General features: G+C 49.1%; 9 protein-coding genes across 9 annotated transcripts; 2 read left to right on the top strand and 7 right to left on the bottom strand.

Annotated features, from left to right (window-relative positions):
- Positions 1 to 65: 65 nt before the first annotated feature.
- On the bottom strand, positions 66 to 2,062 carry F5147DRAFT_619321 (uncharacterized protein). Its single transcript, XM_041432586.1, has 2 exons — positions 1,946 to 2,062; positions 66 to 1,894 (listed from the first exon to the last, which is right to left on the bottom strand). The coding sequence occupies exon 2, from the start codon at positions 1,752 to 1,754 to the stop codon at positions 474 to 476; it is 1,281 nt and encodes a 426-aa protein (XP_041287214.1). The 5' UTR covers positions 1,755 to 1,894; positions 1,946 to 2,062; the 3' UTR covers positions 66 to 473.
- Positions 2,063 to 3,261, bottom strand: F5147DRAFT_720751 (uncharacterized protein). Its single transcript, XM_041438835.1, has one exon. It carries the CDS (start codon positions 3,147 to 3,149, stop codon positions 2,355 to 2,357), a length of 795 nt encoding a protein of 264 aa, XP_041287213.1. The 5' UTR covers positions 3,150 to 3,261; the 3' UTR covers positions 2,063 to 2,354.
- Positions 3,262 to 3,344: 83 nt separating this feature from the next.
- Positions 3,345 to 5,300, top strand: F5147DRAFT_763976 (uncharacterized protein; the record flags this gene model as incomplete). The annotated part of the gene is made up of 6 exons (XM_041440674.1): positions 3,345 to 3,463; positions 3,627 to 3,846; positions 4,073 to 4,191; positions 4,567 to 4,674; positions 4,805 to 5,010; positions 5,092 to 5,300. 6 exons carry the CDS (start codon positions 3,345 to 3,347, stop codon positions 5,145 to 5,147), a joined length of 828 nt encoding a protein of 275 aa, XP_041287212.1. The 3' UTR covers positions 5,148 to 5,300.
- Positions 5,238 to 8,056, bottom strand: F5147DRAFT_720743 (peroxisomal hydratase-dehydrogenase-epimerase). Its single transcript, XM_041438834.1, has 15 exons — positions 7,816 to 8,056; positions 7,668 to 7,762; positions 7,483 to 7,609; positions 7,284 to 7,432; positions 7,063 to 7,235; positions 6,849 to 7,010; positions 6,754 to 6,800; positions 6,667 to 6,697; positions 6,411 to 6,612; positions 6,166 to 6,359; positions 6,035 to 6,113; positions 5,956 to 5,978; positions 5,750 to 5,902; positions 5,504 to 5,699; positions 5,238 to 5,451 (listed from the first exon to the last, which is right to left on the bottom strand). Exons 1-15 carry the CDS (start codon positions 7,878 to 7,880, stop codon positions 5,309 to 5,311), a joined length of 1,839 nt encoding a protein of 612 aa, XP_041287211.1. The 5' UTR covers positions 7,881 to 8,056; the 3' UTR covers positions 5,238 to 5,308.
- Positions 8,057 to 8,768: 712 nt separating this feature from the next.
- On the bottom strand, positions 8,769 to 10,925 carry F5147DRAFT_420780 (cyclin). Its single transcript, XM_041429736.1, has 5 exons — positions 10,681 to 10,925; positions 10,430 to 10,612; positions 9,835 to 10,371; positions 9,242 to 9,781; positions 8,769 to 9,129 (listed from the first exon to the last, which is right to left on the bottom strand). Exons 1-5 carry the CDS (start codon positions 10,696 to 10,698, stop codon positions 8,938 to 8,940), a joined length of 1,470 nt encoding a protein of 489 aa, XP_041287210.1. The 5' UTR covers positions 10,699 to 10,925; the 3' UTR covers positions 8,769 to 8,937.
- Positions 10,926 to 10,976: 51 nt separating this feature from the next.
- Positions 10,977 to 12,592, bottom strand: F5147DRAFT_720738 (uncharacterized protein). The gene is made up of 2 exons (XM_041438833.1): positions 11,331 to 12,592; positions 10,977 to 11,276 (listed from the first exon to the last, which is right to left on the bottom strand). The coding sequence occupies exon 1, from the start codon at positions 12,489 to 12,491 to the stop codon at positions 11,361 to 11,363; it is 1,131 nt and encodes a 376-aa protein (XP_041287209.1). The 5' UTR covers positions 12,492 to 12,592; the 3' UTR covers positions 10,977 to 11,276; positions 11,331 to 11,360.
- A 39-nt stretch (positions 12,593 to 12,631) lies between these two features.
- F5147DRAFT_720732 (uncharacterized protein) lies at positions 12,632 to 14,723 on the top strand. The gene is made up of 9 exons (XM_041438832.1): positions 12,632 to 12,695; positions 12,759 to 12,788; positions 12,841 to 12,915; positions 12,985 to 13,057; positions 13,201 to 13,382; positions 13,437 to 13,619; positions 13,675 to 13,804; positions 13,865 to 13,968; positions 14,025 to 14,723. Exons 2-9 carry the CDS (start codon positions 12,771 to 12,773, stop codon positions 14,427 to 14,429), a joined length of 1,170 nt encoding a protein of 389 aa, XP_041287208.1. The 5' UTR covers positions 12,632 to 12,695; positions 12,759 to 12,770; the 3' UTR covers positions 14,430 to 14,723.
- Positions 14,724 to 14,988: 265 nt separating this feature from the next.
- On the bottom strand, positions 14,989 to 15,446 carry F5147DRAFT_747899 (uncharacterized protein; the record flags this gene model as incomplete). Its single annotated transcript, XM_041439998.1, has 4 exons — positions 14,989 to 15,105; positions 15,170 to 15,280; positions 15,343 to 15,370; positions 15,430 to 15,446. The coding sequence occupies 4 exons, from the start codon at positions 15,444 to 15,446 to the stop codon at positions 14,989 to 14,991; spliced, it is 273 nt and encodes a 90-aa protein (XP_041287207.1).
- Positions 15,447 to 16,444: 998 nt separating this feature from the next.
- On the bottom strand, positions 16,445 to 17,141 carry F5147DRAFT_720712 (uncharacterized protein). Its single transcript, XM_041438831.1, has 2 exons — positions 16,827 to 17,141; positions 16,445 to 16,770 (listed from the first exon to the last, which is right to left on the bottom strand). Exons 1-2 carry the CDS (start codon positions 16,953 to 16,955, stop codon positions 16,660 to 16,662), a joined length of 240 nt encoding a protein of 79 aa, XP_041287206.1. The 5' UTR covers positions 16,956 to 17,141; the 3' UTR covers positions 16,445 to 16,659.
- Positions 17,142 to 17,647: the final 506 nt, after the last annotated feature.

Raw genomic sequence — 17,647 nt, 5'->3', positions numbered from 1 at the left:
GTTCGAGGCAGTATGCTCTGAATACGATTGTCGCTGCACCAGTCACAGACTTTGACATCCTGGGCTTGAAGGCTTCGCACAAGTGACAGCGCTCACATTTTACAAGTCTACCCTATTCATTTTTCATTGAAGGTTCCTGCGAGGAGGCGCAGATGGTGAAGCTAGCAACAATAAATATAACAAATATAACAAGTCTACCTCAGAACAATTTGGATAGCAAGTAGTGATGGACAAGATGTAACGTAACAGGGAAAGCGCAAAACAAGCTGCTCCCATGCAAAAGATCAAGGAGTGACAAAGTGGGAGGGGTACACGTCGATACCGGACCGTAAAGCGCCCCCATGAAAAAAATATGAAGGTGGGATGCGCGAGATACAAATATGAAATAATGTATCAAGATGGCAGTATGTATTGATGCGAAATGAAGTTTGCACATATTAATGGAAAGCGAAGCGTGTTGTTTTGGAAGTGGATCATCTGAGCGGAACTTGCGTTGGGGGATATGGGAAGGCTGTCACGCTCACAGCATCAACTTCATCACAAGACATGATTGTTGAGCTATGTGAGTAATTTGATGATCGCATGGATGACACGGGTAGACGTGGCCCAGCTGACATGTCCAGTGCAGCGATGAGACTTTGCATAGCGTGGGAATTGTTGGAGCTGGTTGAGCGAGCTTCAACTTCAAGGAAAGGTTTCGAAGTGGGAGTATTCGAGTCAGCAAAGGGATTGGATTCGGGTGTGGTGTTGGCAAAGAGTGTGCGCTTTTGGGGTTTCTCCTGCGCATTGAAGAATGGGTTAGTGACGCGTCGGCTAATGCCACTCTTGACGGAAGCCGCATCCGCGAAAGGATTGCGTGAATCGCCTGCTTCTGACGTCTCTGAACCATGTACATCAATATGGCCAACCTCTGCACTCTCCCAGCGATGTGACCCAGACACAGTTGCAGGTGGCGTGAACTTGACCATAGTCACCGTAGGTGACATGGTACCAGATAGACGCGACTGCACGGAGAAGAGCGAGCCCCCACCAACAGTATCGCCGTCCCACGAAATGGTTGGCACACCATCAGCTTGAGTGCGGCTCATAAACCGCTGCACAGGCGGAGGTTTAGTGACAACCACGTGACCTAAACCTGCAGATTTTGATGCCATTTCCTCAGCCAAGCCAGGATGATACTTGGCAAAGTGCTGCATCGTGCCTATAGACTCGCGGTTTCCATGGCTATCAGAGGACTTTTCTCCAGAGGTTGTGCTGGGTGTACGATGGAACATTGCGCCCAACTTTTCCATCGGCCCGGATGGAGGCCTGTGCGACCCATTCTGTTGGCCCTCCTTGTCATCATTTAGGCGATCCCAATGTTGTAAGTGAAAGCGCCGGCGGTACAAGTTGTCAGCATTGCGGGGCTGCGGCTTTTGTCGTCTTGAACAGTGGATAGCTAAAGAGATTACCAGTACGAGGAGGATGAATGCGCCGACGCAGGCGCCGATGACAGTACTTAATGGTATGTCATTTCCGGAAGAGGAAGTGGGTGAGGAGGTAGTCACAGCAGGTGCAACTGACGACGAAGTCGGTGATGCGGACGGCGTCGAGGAGGCAAGTTGAATGCCCGTCTGGGAACCCGAACCAGGTATCGGTGTGGTGTTTTGAACGAGAGCAGTTGCGGTGGGCGAAGTGTCAGTGACTATCACGGATCCGGAGAGACCACCCAGCGTCTGTCGTTTTCGCAGGACATCGGGGCGATACTGGGACATGGTTGAATGGTACGATGTTGGTTAAAATGAAAATGACTGGAACGACTGGAATCAAGAAAAGAGTGTTGCCTTAGCGGAAGGGAATGAGAGCCACAGCTGAAAAGTACTACTATGAATGAAATAATGGGACGATAAGCTTGCTACCGAATATGTTAATAACACCTAGCATTCAATCAAACGATAATACCTACATTCAGTCGAGCGAGCAAATAATTTGCACGTCGCTGCTCGTTGAATGTTGAGGCGCAGCCTTGGTCGCTGTCGCCGGCAGTGTTGAACCTCGCAGGCAACAGCTAAGCGCTGAGATGTGGCAAGATTGGTAAGTTTGTTTAGTTACGGTACTACGGAACGTAATGAATAATATTTGCTGTAACCGATCCGCGGCAGTCGGCTCTTTTAAATTATGCTGCGGCAAGATCATGACAACAAGTTTTGGACTTGAGGTGTACACTAATGTCATGGTGATAATCAGTTACAAACGGGAGAAAGGATTGTCTACTCCAGCATGACGACAAAACCATACGAAACATGCAGGCGGACCAACAATAGAAGGAAAATTGTTCCTTTTATAAACCCAATCACCCACTGTGTTCCCCGCTGCTAATTCAGGATGTCGGCTTCTTCAATGCGATGTAAAAGGAGCTTGTATTCGGGGAAGAGCAAGGTTGTCATCCTTTTTGTGAATGCCAGGAGGGTAGGACTCCTTAGCACCATATCCGCCCAGTACGGGTTCCCACTCGTTGCCAGTGTGTTGGCAAGGAAAGCATAGATGATAAGATCAATGCCCGTTGGTTGTTCGCTGTCGTGGAAATACAAGTGGCCCGACATCCTTGCTTCGAGAGCCTCAAAAGCCTCTTTCTGCAAAGACTGAGCTTCTTCCTGGGAGTGACGCCCCATCCCAACGTTCCAAATTGACTTCATCACCCTCCACCTAAAAAACCAAGATATCATCGGCCGCATGGGCCAGGCCATGCTCCCAAATATCTCCTCGGCAGTCACTGCATGATTTTCATCTATGTACCACCGATCTCGAACGATTGCAGAATATAGCAGTTCTTCAATATACGCCTGCCATGCTCTCGACTCGCCCTTCTGAACGGCAGTCAAGCCGGCTATGGTGTCCGGATTTTTGATGAGCCCGTTCTCGATGAGATAGCGGATAATAAAATGAGAATCCGGGATAGTGACAGTTTTCCCGTCATGTTTAATATCGGCGAAGGGAACTTTGCCCTTGGGAGCCTTCATTGGGACAGTCTCGCCTACTTCGTATGATATACCACTGAATCTGAGGAATACTTCCAGCTTTTGGCAAAAGCCAGACGAGCTAGGTGCATTGGGTGCCTTGGCGACACCCCAGAGTACGACATGGGGGCGTGGCTCGGGTTCGGTAGCCATGACCTATACAGAAATATTGGTTTTGAGTTGGGGCTATCAGATTCAATCGATAGCGAGACAAACCTATAGTAGAAGCGACGTTCAGACTTGTAAGTTGATATGCTAACTTATCTGCTGACAGTGCAGCTTTATATCAGCGTTGCACAACAACTTGAATGCGCATAAGTACCAAGTTAAACTGCGGATTTGTTCACAATGACGCGGACGGCTTGTCTTGTCTTTGTCATTACCTGCCGTGAATGTCGGGATTCCGGCCGCCAGAATCCTACCATTTACACGGCGGCAGGGAACGATGAAGACAAGCCAAACCGACGGTCATCCTCGGCAAATTTAAGCGGAGTCGAATCAGCCAGAGTCTCGCACGCGCGGCATTCCGCTAGTACCTGCTGTCAGGAATGATGCCCGCCACCAGCCGCCACCACTGGAGGTGGTGTCAATGGAATCCTCCATTTAGACGCAGCTCGAACCATGTCCTAGCTGTAATATTGAGAGGTGGAATGGTGGCAAGCTGATCATGGCAGCGAAGAGGGACGTGATGCCCATGGGCCCGTGTGTCCCCCTGACTGGCGGTGATGTGGTCAGCCATGCTCGGGGAGTGCCGGCGTCTTCAAACTCCGTCAGAGCATCGCCACCTCTGTACCCAATTACGACAATATTTCAGGAACGCCCTCCTGCCGCCGCCGCGTCAGCAAAGTCGGTAAGGAACTAGCTGCCAAGTCAACTTGGAACCTTACCTTAGCAGTCGAGTTTGCATCGAGTTCCGTGTCAGTGTGACATTTGTCACGTGTCGGCGAGGGTCCAGCCTGCATCATGGAAAGCGAAGCAGAATATACAAGCTAGCAATAACTAGAACAACGAGTTTGGGTATTTCTCAACTACGACTACCTTAACAGTACTGATATTGATACCGGCTATAGATCTAGAGAGCCGCGAGGCGTGTACTGGCACTATATTTAAGTGACATCATCGTGGTCCCGGATCTCACTATCTACGGTGACCGACGTCATCCTGAGGAACAGGCACGGGCCATGTGGCGACTAACGTGCATGATGAAACCCGTGTTTTCAAAGGTGATTATCATTTTCAAACACTAGTTCGTATCGAGCTCCGAAAACGATTACTACCTGATCAATGATGAATCGATGATATGCCGAAGTCCGGGCGATGTAAAGCTATGAAGCATCGGGATCAAATTCTACCGTAGGATCACAGGTTGAACAACTCATCAAGTATTCTGTATCGCATCCTATCACGCATTCACTCCGCAAGAGGTTTTCATTCCACAACAACGGGCCCATCAAACCACAGGGTTCCATTTAGCGATTCATCCTGAATCGTTCGATCCTCTGATATGTTGCTGTTGGTTAAATATTGACCATCAGTGGCGACCACGTTATTTACCTTTTCGGCTTTGCAGGTTCTCTATGTACCGCAACCCTGGTGATACACTGGTCCACCGTATCGACGTTGAAGAGGACAGCAAAGCACTGCGAATATTTTTAATACCTCCTCCAACTTTTGTTCGGTAAGCAGCCTTTCACCAACTGGGCGAAATACATAAGCTTAGGGGCGTCTTCAAGAATGGCCGTCAAGCATTCATGAGAGAATCAGCCCAGGACGAAACATATCGATTTGGATCGTATGACGAGAATTAGGCAGATCGTTCCCGCCCTGGTCCGGTCTTCATCATCATCACACGCGCACTGCTGCAAATATGACATCTTCATTCGAGATACGTGGACCGTTGTCCTCGGCTTTCTGAAACCGTCTCAACCGTACATGGTTACAAGGAACTTCATCCGCGCACACCGCTTACCGGGCTTGATATCGTTTGATATCCAAAGGGGACTTTCTGCGGCTGGTGAGTCGTCGTATTGTCATGATACGAGGTTAGGAAGTCTTCGCAGTTCGATGCAAGTTTCGATGCTGATTCGATGGCCAGCATCTGGGTCTGCGATCTGGCACGGAAGCCAACATTCTACCATTTCCAGAAGCTGAACCATACTGTGAATAAATGAATATTTTATTTGGCCGTCTATGTTGAGTGCACAAGCACGTACTCTCCCCAGACGTGTTCCGCAAACCAAATGCCTTGACCCAACATGCATGACATATGCACAACGGATAGGTAGATACAGTTCCGAAAGTATATGATACTCCTACAACTTGGCTTTCAATGCCTTTCCAGCATCTCTCACAGCATCCTTCACAGTCTCCACAACCGACGCCTTGTTCTCAAAGTTGCCCATTATTTGTTGCATACCTTCAGCTGAGGTAATAGGGTTTGTAGCATGGCCATCATCTACAAGGCGTACATCAGCCTCCTGTTCCAGAATTGATTTCGCGGAACGTACCAAAGTTGGTGAAAACGTCCCATTTGGAGATGACATCTTCCGGCGTGAGCACTCTATTAGTAGGGAACCCGTAGCCGCCAGCACGCTGCCACCGAGTCTGCGCTGCCCATCCACCAGAAATCTCAAATAATTGCCCTGTCGTCTCGGTGTTGGCTTCGCTTGTAAGGTAGCCGACGATTGGTGCAATGTAATCGGGCTGCAGGGAAGGTAGGATAAATGGAATATCTAACAAGTAAAAAGTCAGACCTTGTATGCATCGACCATTTCTTGTGGCCAAATGGTCATCGTCATGGCAGTGCCCGCAGAGGGAGCGATGACATTGCTCAAGATGTTGTATTTACGACCTTCAAAGCCAAGCGTTTTAGTGAAACCCATGATGCCAGCCTTGGCTGACGAATACTGTATTGATGGTCATCAGCACTCGCATTGAGAAATTGGAAAAAATGCCTTGCATTCGTCTGGCCAAAGTTACCATCTGCGAACCAACGAGTTATGAGAGACGTAGATATACTGAAAACAAACGAAACGCACAAATACCGACTTGCGAGCAGGTCGTAACAATACGACCGTAATTCTGCTTCTGGAAAATAGGCCAAACGGCTTTTGCGCACTTGACCGATATCAGAGACTATCAAATAGGTACTTGAAAGCGTGAGCGATACCTTATATGTACTGCGCAAATGCACCGCCACGACAAGATCCCACTCCTGCTCGGACATGGCGGTGAATGAACGGTCTCTTAGGACACCAGCATTCGCTACAAGGACATGTACACCTCCAAATGTGTCCAAAGCTATCTTGACAATGGCCTCGCCATCTTCTGCCGAGCAAACTGCAGGAACTGCTTTGCCCCCAGCTGTGAAAGCTCGCATCAAATTGGGAACATCGAACGAAAGTGGCAACCTACCCGATTTGATTTCGGAGCACACAGCGTGTGCCCCTTTCTCACTGACGTCGTTGACAACCACATTTGCGCCAAGGCGTGCATACATGAGTGCATATGCGCGTCCAAGACCGGCACCAGCACCCGTGATAATGACAGTCTTGCCGTCGAATCGAACCGGCGGTGCTGACTGGGGATTGGGAGGCATTGTAGAAGCACGTTCGAGCTAGGGAACAAAACAATCAGAAAACAACCAAGACAATTTGTTTTTGTCGCGTACAGTGCTATCGACATCGGATATGGACTCTGGGCTGTAAGAAAGAAGATCAATTGAACCAAATTTTCTCCCATAACGAGACGTCCTTACTATCTCGGGTCCGAGAAGTCGGTCACTTCTGACCACTTGAGCTTGACCTGCAACTAGAGTCAGCTACTGTGGGGCGCATGTATCCACAGACTGACAGCTGAAGGAGTAAACGTATCGTCTGTCTTCCAGATGGTGCCTTTGCTGCGTTCCCATCGAAGCTCTCCAACAAATCCAGCGCCAATCTCAAACACTCTGCCAGAAGGGTTCGGTCCATCGGGATGGCACACAGCAGCGACGAAAGGCGCCACAAATTCCGGCTGTCAAATGAAATTAATGCATGAAGGAATGACGCTCTCGACATTCACAAACCTTCAGATTCGCAAGCATCTCTGGAGACATGATTGTCGCAGTCATAGCTGATGCAGCAACAGGTGCAATAGCGACGGCGCTGATATTATATTTTGCACCTTCTCGTGCCAATGACTTCGTGAATCCAATTAGAGCCATTTTAGCAGCGCTATAGTTCGCCTGGCCAAAGTTTCCTGTGCAAAATTCTAAGATCATGCGCATCCAGTCACCCAGAAACTCACCGTAAATGCCAGCTGCACTAGTGGTGTTGATAATGCGCCCGAACTTCTGATTCCTAAAGTGGGGCCAAGCAGCTTTCGTACACGAGAATGCACCCTTGATATGCACAGAAATGACCTGGTCAAACTCAGCATCTGTCATGTTCTTGAGCCTACGAATCTCATCAGCACTTCCAAACCACTTCATTAAAACATAACCAACCCTCTATCCCTCAGAATACCCGCATTGTTGATGAGGATCGATACACCCCCAAAAGCACTTAGAGCGCTTTGAATCACCGCAGCGCCATCAGTCACAGAAGAGGCGTTTGCAATGGCGCTACCACCAGCTACAGTCCAACGCGACGTCACATCTCTGGGCCCGAACAAGTGAATGAACGACTGCACCTTTCTTTATTTCATCCACAACCTTCTGTGCAGCCTCTGCGTTGAAATCATTTACAACAACGTTTGCACCGCGCGATGCAAATAACAACGAGTACCTGCCCCACTCATTTCAGTCACAGCCTGACCAGGAGATGAACAGATTACTTACACTCTCCCGAGTCCACCACCTGCACCAGTGACTACGACAGTTTGACCTTTAAATGATAGAGACATTTTTGTTGAAGTGTATGACAAGAGGAAATCTTGAAGCGTAACAGATAGGTTACAATGGCCAAGCTTCAAGCTTCAAGCGTGTGCGCGCGCGAATCTAGGAGCTGACACACAATCACGTGAAATTTAAAACAGTCCTCGGATCATCCATGATTAGCGGCGCGTGCGCCAATCCCCGATTCGGCCGACAAACACCGTTACTCAGTACTCAGTACTCAGTACTCAGTGAGTATTGGTTTCCCTTTCTTTGTTGACACCGTACTTGGGGCTTCTTTCAACAATACCACTCGAATCCTGGCCTCTCGCAACTTCATATAGTGGACAAGTGCGATGTATAAATAATGATGTATATTGAGGGATGAGATTCATGAGACGCGCCCCGCGCAGCATACACGAGCAAGTATATACTGTCCACGCAGGCTAACCAAGACCAACTGAAAATTAAGAAGCCTGTTGACAAATCGAGATCGCAGGAAATATATAAATCGATAGATGAACAATGCCTGCAGAAGAGCGGCGTGGAATAAATGCCGACAAACGCCAGCGGGGATAATTTTGAAGATATAGAATGCAGCTGTGCGAATAACTGGTGTGAGGTGAATTGAAAAATAAGGACAATGGCAAATAAAGTGCAAAGCAAGAGAGAAAAAATAGCGTGCAGCGGCATGGGATGAATGATGGCTGCTAGAGTGTGCGAGATGGTTCATAGGCAAAACGGACATGTAAACTTAATTATGAATACGATGCGTTTCGACGACGGGCACAGTAATGGAGTGTGAAAATATGAGATGAAAAATAATGAATCGAGATGGAGATGCTGAAAAAGTGGGATGCATGGAAGAGCAGAACAGAGCGAGAAAGACATAATAAGAGACATGGCTGGGTGGAATGCGTAATCAGACAGTTGAGATTGCAATGATGCCAGAGTGAAACAGTATGTCAAGCACAGAATGAGATGAGATGCAGGCAGATCGGGAACCCATGAACTTTTGGACGAGAGGGATATTCAGGCCGTGACCTGGCAGTTATCTCTAGCCGCAGGGCCTTAACTACGCCAGTCCTAGACTTCGTCCACGTTCGATTTCGCCCACTCGATTGCAAAGAGTGACGCCTTCAGGAACTTCTTGTTGGCATATTTCTGGCAAACGTACTGGCTCGCGAAGTTGTCTTCGAGTAGCTTCTCGCATATCCATTGGTGTCCGGGCTCGAGGTGCTCCGCGACGAAGCTAGAGTGGAACACAAACGACTCATTCTAAAAGAGGAAATCACAAACAAAAAGTCAGTCACATGATTCACAGCCATCATGGACACGCGTTTGCATCGTGCCCATATACAAAAAAGCTAACAGAGGAGGCGGTACTCACCCAATCACCACCCAACATCCTCCTAGCACTGTACATCCCCACCGCAGCAATGAGACTCGGTTTACACCGCAAGAATCTGTGATCTAGGAGTGTCACCTCCGTCAAGAATTTGCCCAGCGTCCTCGTCTGAATGTCATAGTTATCGGCCTTGCTGATACGGCGCATCCAGCTATAGGGTGAGCAGTATTGCGAAATCTTGAAGTCAAGCGTTTGCAGCACGATACGCTCGCCCTTGAGGATCTCCTCCTTCGTATAGCCGTTCTCGGTAATGAAGACGAATTCGTCGACACTGGGAGCGAGGATCTCTTCGTACTTGGCGGCGATGAACATGGCAGTAACACCGACAAGCTGAAGCTTGACTAGGGACACGACGCGTCTCGTGAGGAAACGGTCGACGATATTTATCGCGATCCAAAGCGTTTCCGGTAACATATGCCAGCGCAGGTGCACTTGGAGGAGCCAGTCGACCAATGTTTGGCGCATTGCCCAGGTGATTTCATTCTGACCATCCATATAGTCAGGATTTGGCATCACATCATCCTAGAAATCATGGTCAGCACACCCGGAACACAAGGTAGATGGAGGAGACGCACTTCGAGGTCGTTCATGTATTTAAAAATTTCCTCCGAGTACTCTGAGACCATCGTTGTGTCGAGATAGTCAACCTCATCTTCAAACGTCTCTTGGATCTCTGCGATCTCTCTATAATGTCTCATGGCACGCTCGGTATCCACGTCAGGCCATATACGGGGCGACTTCGCAACCGCAACGGTGGACTTCTCCTCTTGTTCTGGAGTACCTTGTTCCTGTACACCCACCATCTCGTCGACCTCTTTCTCATTTATGATGCTGAGCTCAGGGTCCTCTTCGATATCTTCCACGTCCATATCGTTCTCCTTCTGTTCTTGTTCAGCCGGAATGACTACTGGTACAGCGGGTTCCTGCCGCGATGCGCGTTTGAAGACAGATGGCCGTGATACACGTGAAGTAGGCCGTTGTGCGACACTCTCCGTGCGACCTGGCCCGAGAGGGACGCGTTGTGGTCCGGTGGCGGCTGCGAGCGACGACGACCGTGTACGCTTGAGGCCCGCGTCATCTTTCACAGCGTCCTTGCCTTTACCAGCAACGTCCTGAAGTCGCGTAGCCTCAGAACGTTGGGAAAGGTTAAAATTGAAGGGCATGACAAACCTTGCGGTTGACCGCGGTAGTGGTGACCTCACCAAGCGCTGGGCGTTGTGAGCCATTCTTCAGGCCATTTAGCACAACAGAGGCGCGAGTTGCAACTCCCTGGGTAGACGCCTGACGAGAGTGCTTGCTGGTGGCATTTTCATCTGCATTCTTGCGTGTGACGCCGATGCGACGATTCTGAAGCTGCGTGATGGATCTCCATGATCAGCCATCAAAGTTAAAAAAAAAGACTGAGACAGTAGACTACGTACGCGAGTGTTGTTGGCCATGATGTGAATTGAAATACAAGGCGACTTGATTGTGACCGGCTAGAGCAGTGGGCAGTGGAAAGATACAGAAGAGATTGTGAAGAGAAGAGAGAGAATTGCCCTACTGAAAACTTAACCTAGGTTTTAATCGTGGCGTAGTTGAAGAAGAAAGAAGTGGATCAAATGCAAATTGAAAGGACAAGTCAGCCACCAGCGAAGCGACTTGGTCGTGTTCAAAACAACCTCCGAATTGTTCAAGTTCAAATTCAGTCCATCGCGTAGGACGCGAACCACACACGTGACTTCAAAAACAATTCAAAACAGTCGCGTCGCGCTCGTGTCGTGACGCGTGCTTTTCACACCTTTGTACGTACTAATAATACAAACGTACACGACGCCTTTCCATCAGACAAAGAAGACACAATTTCGATCTAGCCTGGCTTCCATGATATGTCAACGTGAGCGAAGCCGTGCTAGCGTGGCTGTTATCATATGGGGAGTCACAACCGTACTTATGAGCGTCTGTTGTTGGCAGCCTTCCACACACGTGGAATTCGTGTTTCGTATGTGAGATCAAGATAAAACAGTTGAGGCTAAACCTACAACATAACTCTTACGTTAGTATCTAGACTACAACGGAAGTAAAGACTTACCGAACTGTACTGTGCTTCCAATGCCAATATTCACTTCTTATCTATCATGTCGGCCCACCGCTTTTGCTTCCCATTCTCCCTCCAGTCACCGCTGGAAGAAGTAGGCGCCTTCTCCGGCATACCTAGTCCTGACCTGTTTGAAGTTGCGCTGACTTCCAATGGTTCGACCAACCCTGATGCGTTTTCCTGTGAGCCTAGAGCCGTTCCTGGTTGCCAACCCTGCTTCATTAGCAGCTGACGCCCAATGTTCGATTCCGGCAGTGGCTGGGGCGGTGCAGGGGTTTCGGGCATGGGGACAGAACCGGAAGAAGCAACACATGGCGAATCGCTTCTAGGACTGAGCACACCTGGAGTGTCTAGTGGCGAACTAGGGAATAGTGCTCGTCTCTTTGCGGAACGGTCCACGTAGCTGGAGGGCTGGCTGGATGCCGATGACCTCGCTGTATCGTGACGAGATAACAACGTCCGTTTCAACATGGTCAGCGCTTTCTTGGCATCCCTCTCCTCCGAAGGTATTGAACCCACTTCCTCTCTTGCCCGTTTAACGCCTTTCGAAACAGGGAAAAGCGGAATGATATTATCGCCACTCCCGCTTGACGAGCATCCTTCACATGATATGCGGTCAGAATGGATATGCACGGCAAACGTGGTGCTTCCGATTGTCAACGCATCTTTGTGCTTTAATGCGCGTGGAAAGCTGGCTACTCGTGAGGGGGAAAGCCTGATCCCCAAATCTTCACCCACGCTCACAGTCGGACCAGAATATCCACCAGGACGTAAAAACGACCCATGCTTGGAACCCATATCCACAACTGCCCACTCTCGCCTGACAGCATCCCAAAACATCGTCGCATGTAATTTCGAAACTGCCATCTCCTTCAACCTCACACGAGGAGTTCCGCTTCCGGCCGGAGCAACATCTCTCCCAAACTGCACTTCTTTGTGCTCATCCAGTACTGCGAGACGTTGGGTCCTTGGAAGGACAGAGCTAGTTTGCACAAGCAAGCGAAGCAGAGACCATGGCTTGAAATTTGATGAAAGAGATTCGTTCAGGACCGTAGTAGGTTGTGGGACCTCTGTATAGCCAGGCCATTCGTATGCAGGATCGTAGCCTGCTTCTGCATGAGTGTGATTTGTACCGCTCACCTCTCCATCCTCCATCTCCACGGATCCTTGGCGTCTAGTGGTGCAGTCCTCTCACTATCACTATCTTCAATCAGTTCGCATTCGTGAACGTGAATTTTGGTCTTGGGAGTTGGAAGTGAATGCGAGAAATAATAAATTCGAACTCCGATGTTAATGGTTCTTACTGCCATGCTCTACGGTCATTACGCTTGTAAATTTTAGGAGACCACGCCACGTCTTGTGCGTCATTGATTCATCCTGGACCGGCACCGTGCATTAGCCTACTTCGCTTATTTCTTGTAGCATTGCGAACGCATGGAATCATTTACAGAAGTACGTGTAATTCCTTTCGTGGTCAAAACCCCCATGTCTTAATCGCATGTAGGACCATTCCAAGGCGCTCCTCGCTAAAGAATGGTTGGTCAAAGTTGATTCGCAGACTTCTACGCCTTATCTTTTTGTGTGTGCCTGCTCAGAGTCTTGAGTTACATGTGAAATAACTGCTCCGACGTGTACGGTGGTCTCACAGAAATTTTTTTGCTCTTCAGTCGATCTAACGGCTTGCATACTCGTCACTGACACCAAAGCTGCGTGGGCCGAGGGTGAGTTTCTTTGTGGTCACCGAGATGAATGAATAACTCACAAACCACGTCCACCAAATCCACCATTAATCCGATCATTCCGAAATGCACCCATGGTACTGATCGATTCAATTTACGCCACTCATCAATCTGAATATCAATAGTCCTCACGAGCAATCAATTTGCTCGGCGGTGGCGCACGTGTAACAAGCTCTCCATTTCTCCTCTCCCGGATACGGATGAAGAAGAATCTTGGCGTGACCATCACCTAGCGCTCATAGGCCGCGCGCACTCACTCGGTGGTTTTCTGGGGCTTACGTTGGAGCTGGAAAAACCTACCTCGGGGGTAACCTTATCAGCTGGTCGTTGAGGTGTGATACGCCCTGACACGTCCCTATAGGATTTGGCACTCCAGCTGGAATGCAACAACTGGAAGTGGCGATGGGAGCCCACCTTTCTCGGGCCCAGATTATCCGCAGAAATCATATCAAAACACCTTATCATGCCCCTGATAAGTGTTAATCACCTCGCGTTCTCATCCTCCGATGTTTTGGGTGATCTTGCGCCGGGAGACCTCGAGAAGGTCTGTCTATGCTTTCGTCACTCGCCTTTCCATTTGCAACAGTTTACGTTGTTAGGCAACAGATAAAGTTGGACGTACTGCGAGGAGGACGGTCGACACACATATTAAGAACGCGCTATCGAGGCCACGCGTGGCGACGACCCTTCAGCGCATGACGGCCATGTTCAACTTCTTACCTGAGCTTCGTAAGTGCTAATTCGATGCTTAACACTACCCTAGTATGACACGAACTTTTTTTTCGAAAGCTGCGATAACCACTGACGCGGGAACTCCGGACCTTCGCGCGCTCACGGCAGATCAAATTTCGTCGCCCAAAATAACAGTCCGAGATACAGAGCACAAACCACATGTAGGTTTCTAAGATCGAAGATTCACTCACCCTGAGCTAAGCAAGGCTTGATCCAGGATTACGATATGGAGCCTCTGCAAGAGCCCACGCCGCCTAAACTGCCACAGCAGGAAGATTCTGCCACTGAGTCCGAGTCTGAAGGGGCTGCGCCAAAGCAACGGACCTTACTCGCCTCTCCCACCCCCAGCCATCAGCTCCGTGTCTCAGGGCGGCCTCCTTCGGCTAGCCTATCTAAGGACGGCTCCCCGGCCCTTCCCGGCCGCAGCCGCAGTCGGACAGAAGCCCCCGCATCAGAGTCCGATCCCTCGCTCGTGCGTCCAAATAAGAAGCTCAAGCCTCAGGGTTCAGATGACGACGATAGCGAGGAAGAGCGCAAACGACACGCAGCAGCAATCAAGAGCGGAGCTGCCGCTAAGCGAGGGACGAGACAACCGCTGAAACGAGGGGGCAAGCGTTTCTAGTCCCTGTCCTCGTTTCTATTCCGGTCTCGGAGAAGGGCCGGACATGCCAATGGGCAGATAGTTTCCCTCGTCGGTGGCGGACTGACCGTAGGACTGATTATTGGTATTTCGGATACCCTGGACATGTCATCGTCGCTGTGTTCTTATTCCGTAGTGAGTACGATTCTAATGACAAATTCCTAATATGTTTCTCCAGGCCCCTCAAAGGCCAGGCCCCTAAGGCGTGCTACTTTCTTGGGGTATATTCAATACCATGACTTCCCTTTGATGGATCGACATCATTAACCCCTTTTCTGTATAAAAGATGTGGAGCTATCTCTATAAATGAAAGGACTCCCAAAGATGTTAACTGTGCCGTAAGAATACAACGGTTACTGTGAGTGAATAGCAGCTTTCGACAGATGCCGATGAAAACACAGCTAATAGCACAGCAACTAGCAGTCAAGTGTCCGAGGGGGGATATCATAATTAGTGGCGAATGCAGTACGATGGCGGGTAGCAAGATAAGTAGAGGCGATGACAACAAACCTCAGGAGTATAGTAGTTGCATGCTGATGAATCACCAATGCCGTCCCGTTCGATGGCCGTACTCATCCGAACCCCCACCCTCATACTCCAGGCAAGCTTCGCATTTTGTTTGGAATAGGTTGCGAACTCTGCGGTGATCAGAAAATTCCTGGAAGCGAGTAATATCCATAAGAAGACTGGCCAAAATCAGGAGCAAGCGCGTGTTTTCGCACCATGTTGCACCCGCAGTTCCTGGCAGTTCTGTGCATATGTGCTGCACTTAGTTTGCAATTCGGCCGAGCACAATCGTATGTAATTCCAGTCTGATAGACCCGGACGTAATGCTAAATGGTGCCATTGTGGTTGTTAAGAGGTCGATGCTCGCTGAAAGCTCGGAATAACGCACCCCACATCCTCTGTACTGATCACCGAAACTGCGACGAACGGACATTGGTCATTGACAAGCAAGACTTTCGGTGTGAATGGAACTCACCATTCCATGCTGCACATGTTGAAGTATGTGGTGGGATTATGGATAGAAGACGAACGCGGAATGGTAGGGAGGACTGGGTTTGACTCGGATTGACGTGGTATGCTTTTATACGCACACCGGCCGATTGACCAATACGATTGGATGCATATGGTAAGGCATCTTCGGTGTAGCGGAAACCCATTTACGAAGTAATCGTGGGAGCGCATATCGAACCATGGTGTAATGTAAAAGAGCAGCCGGAGCTTTGTGACGGGCGCACCTGCATTGAGAGTAGCTGCGTGATCTCATCTATCCGTGGGGTGCCACTACCGTTTAGACTCGCAGTCCTTGATAAGGGTAGTACGGAAATGGTCACGAAGGACCGGTCAGCATGAGGCTAAACTGATCGTAGATTTGGCACAACCTTCGTGGTTATGAGCGTTTTACTTACAAGTTGCCAAGGGTCCTAAGAACACGACCTAGCCACCATCCAGCCGTTTTACCGCTTCCGCACTTCGGAAAGCGCTCCTTCTTGGCCGGCTCTATTCCACTCTGACACGAATCAGGCCAACATCACGACATCTGTACAAGTTGACTGGCCACTGCCTGCCGTAAACCCGCAGATCCAGAGAAGAAAATAATACCCATGATCGATCGAATCTGTGCAACATGCCCTCAACATGCATATTATGCAGAACGTCGTCTTTAGAGCTGCTGTAGTACCTTTCAGATGATCAATCACCAACTACACAGAAGTTCAATTGGTAGTACGGCAGTATCTATGGACGAATCCCGTCACTCGACTGCACTCAATAAGGTTAACAGATCATTTCACCTCAAGCGCGCTGATAACGGTTTTCCTACACTCTTGATCTTGTGTGTCACAGGGCGCATCTGTCCAGGGGAAATGTGGCAACGCGTTCTGTGGCGGGCACGCTCGTCAGGGATTAAATAAGATTCGCTGGATCGATTTGAAGTGCCTTGAAGTGTCGACTAAAGAGCACTTTGAATAGATTCACACTCAGACGGCTCAGGCCCAGGGACTATTAGATTAGGATTCATGATAAAAACCCTTTCCAAAGTTCAATCATGTTACTTGGAGGTAAAGTCCTTCGAGTAATAATTAGCTGCACCCGACACGTATGGTCCGAATCGAACGAAACGTGGCGTAGTGCTACCGCGTTCAATGGGGCAACATCTAGATAGTCAAGAGGAACAGGAACGAGAATACAAACTCTTCATATAATACATTCAGTTTCTCCAGAAGCGTCCACAAAATTTGAGTACCCATGCAGTCATCGAGGAACAGCTTAGGGCAAATTTGGATGCTAGACGGAAATGATGTACAAAATTATCCCCAGACTAATAGCCTTGCTTTAGTTATAGACTGGAGAAGACACATGGGATATGTCACGCACGGGGGTAGTGATTAGGCTCCAAGCAGGGTCCTTGGAGCATACGGGGAGCCGCGAGGCGAGGCGGGGATAATCCCACTCTATAAGGCGAAGCTGGGGTAAAAAGATCAGCGCAACGAATACGACCATCATGCATTTTGCATCTTCTCACGGGTGTCAAAGGACTCGGAGATGCGAAAGGACACTGGGGGTCCTGTCTGTAATGTCCTACGTAGAGTTATCTCTCAATAGGGCAATAACTTGAATGTTTGAAAAAGAACACCGGGGTGTTCTGCATATCAGAGGATGATGCTCACCTGCCTGTATAATCGGACAAATTGCAGTCTCGTGCCATCCATATCATGGTAGCGTCAAGATTTTGGACTCGGACAGGCTCAAACTGTCATAAACACTCCAAAATATCAGATGCTTCGAGAACGGTGAATCTTCCATATGTGTGAAGAAGCTTCTGACCACGCAACAAAACCTTCTGTATTTGCAGGTGAGATTCCACTCCAAATTTCAAGGACATAATGGGCGAGCGCACCAGATCTAAAGCTCCTATGTGGCAGATGAATCAGAATATTACTTCGGATGTCGTAAGATACAAGAGCGTAATGGTGCGATGCCGCATGCGATAGTCATCATATGAAAAGAAGTTCTCAATACATATTAGAGAAGCCCAGTCGCGTAGGAACGAGCGTAATCATGACCCATACAAACTCACCATGAGGTGAGAGAAGATGGCCGAGGGTGTGGATGAGGTATCGACAACTTCTCTTCGCTGGAGAGAAAGGTAAACCTTTCGCGGGAACCGATTCTCTCGTAATATAACGCATGGAAGC

This window comes from Suillus discolor (genome assembly GCF_016758755.1).
Source record: "Suillus discolor strain FC423 chromosome Unknown F5147scaffold_84, whole genome shotgun sequence".
Classification (NCBI taxonomy): Eukaryota; Fungi; Basidiomycota; class Agaricomycetes; order Boletales; family Suillaceae; genus Suillus; species Suillus discolor.
This window is presented reverse-complemented; position numbering and strand designations above follow the sequence as displayed.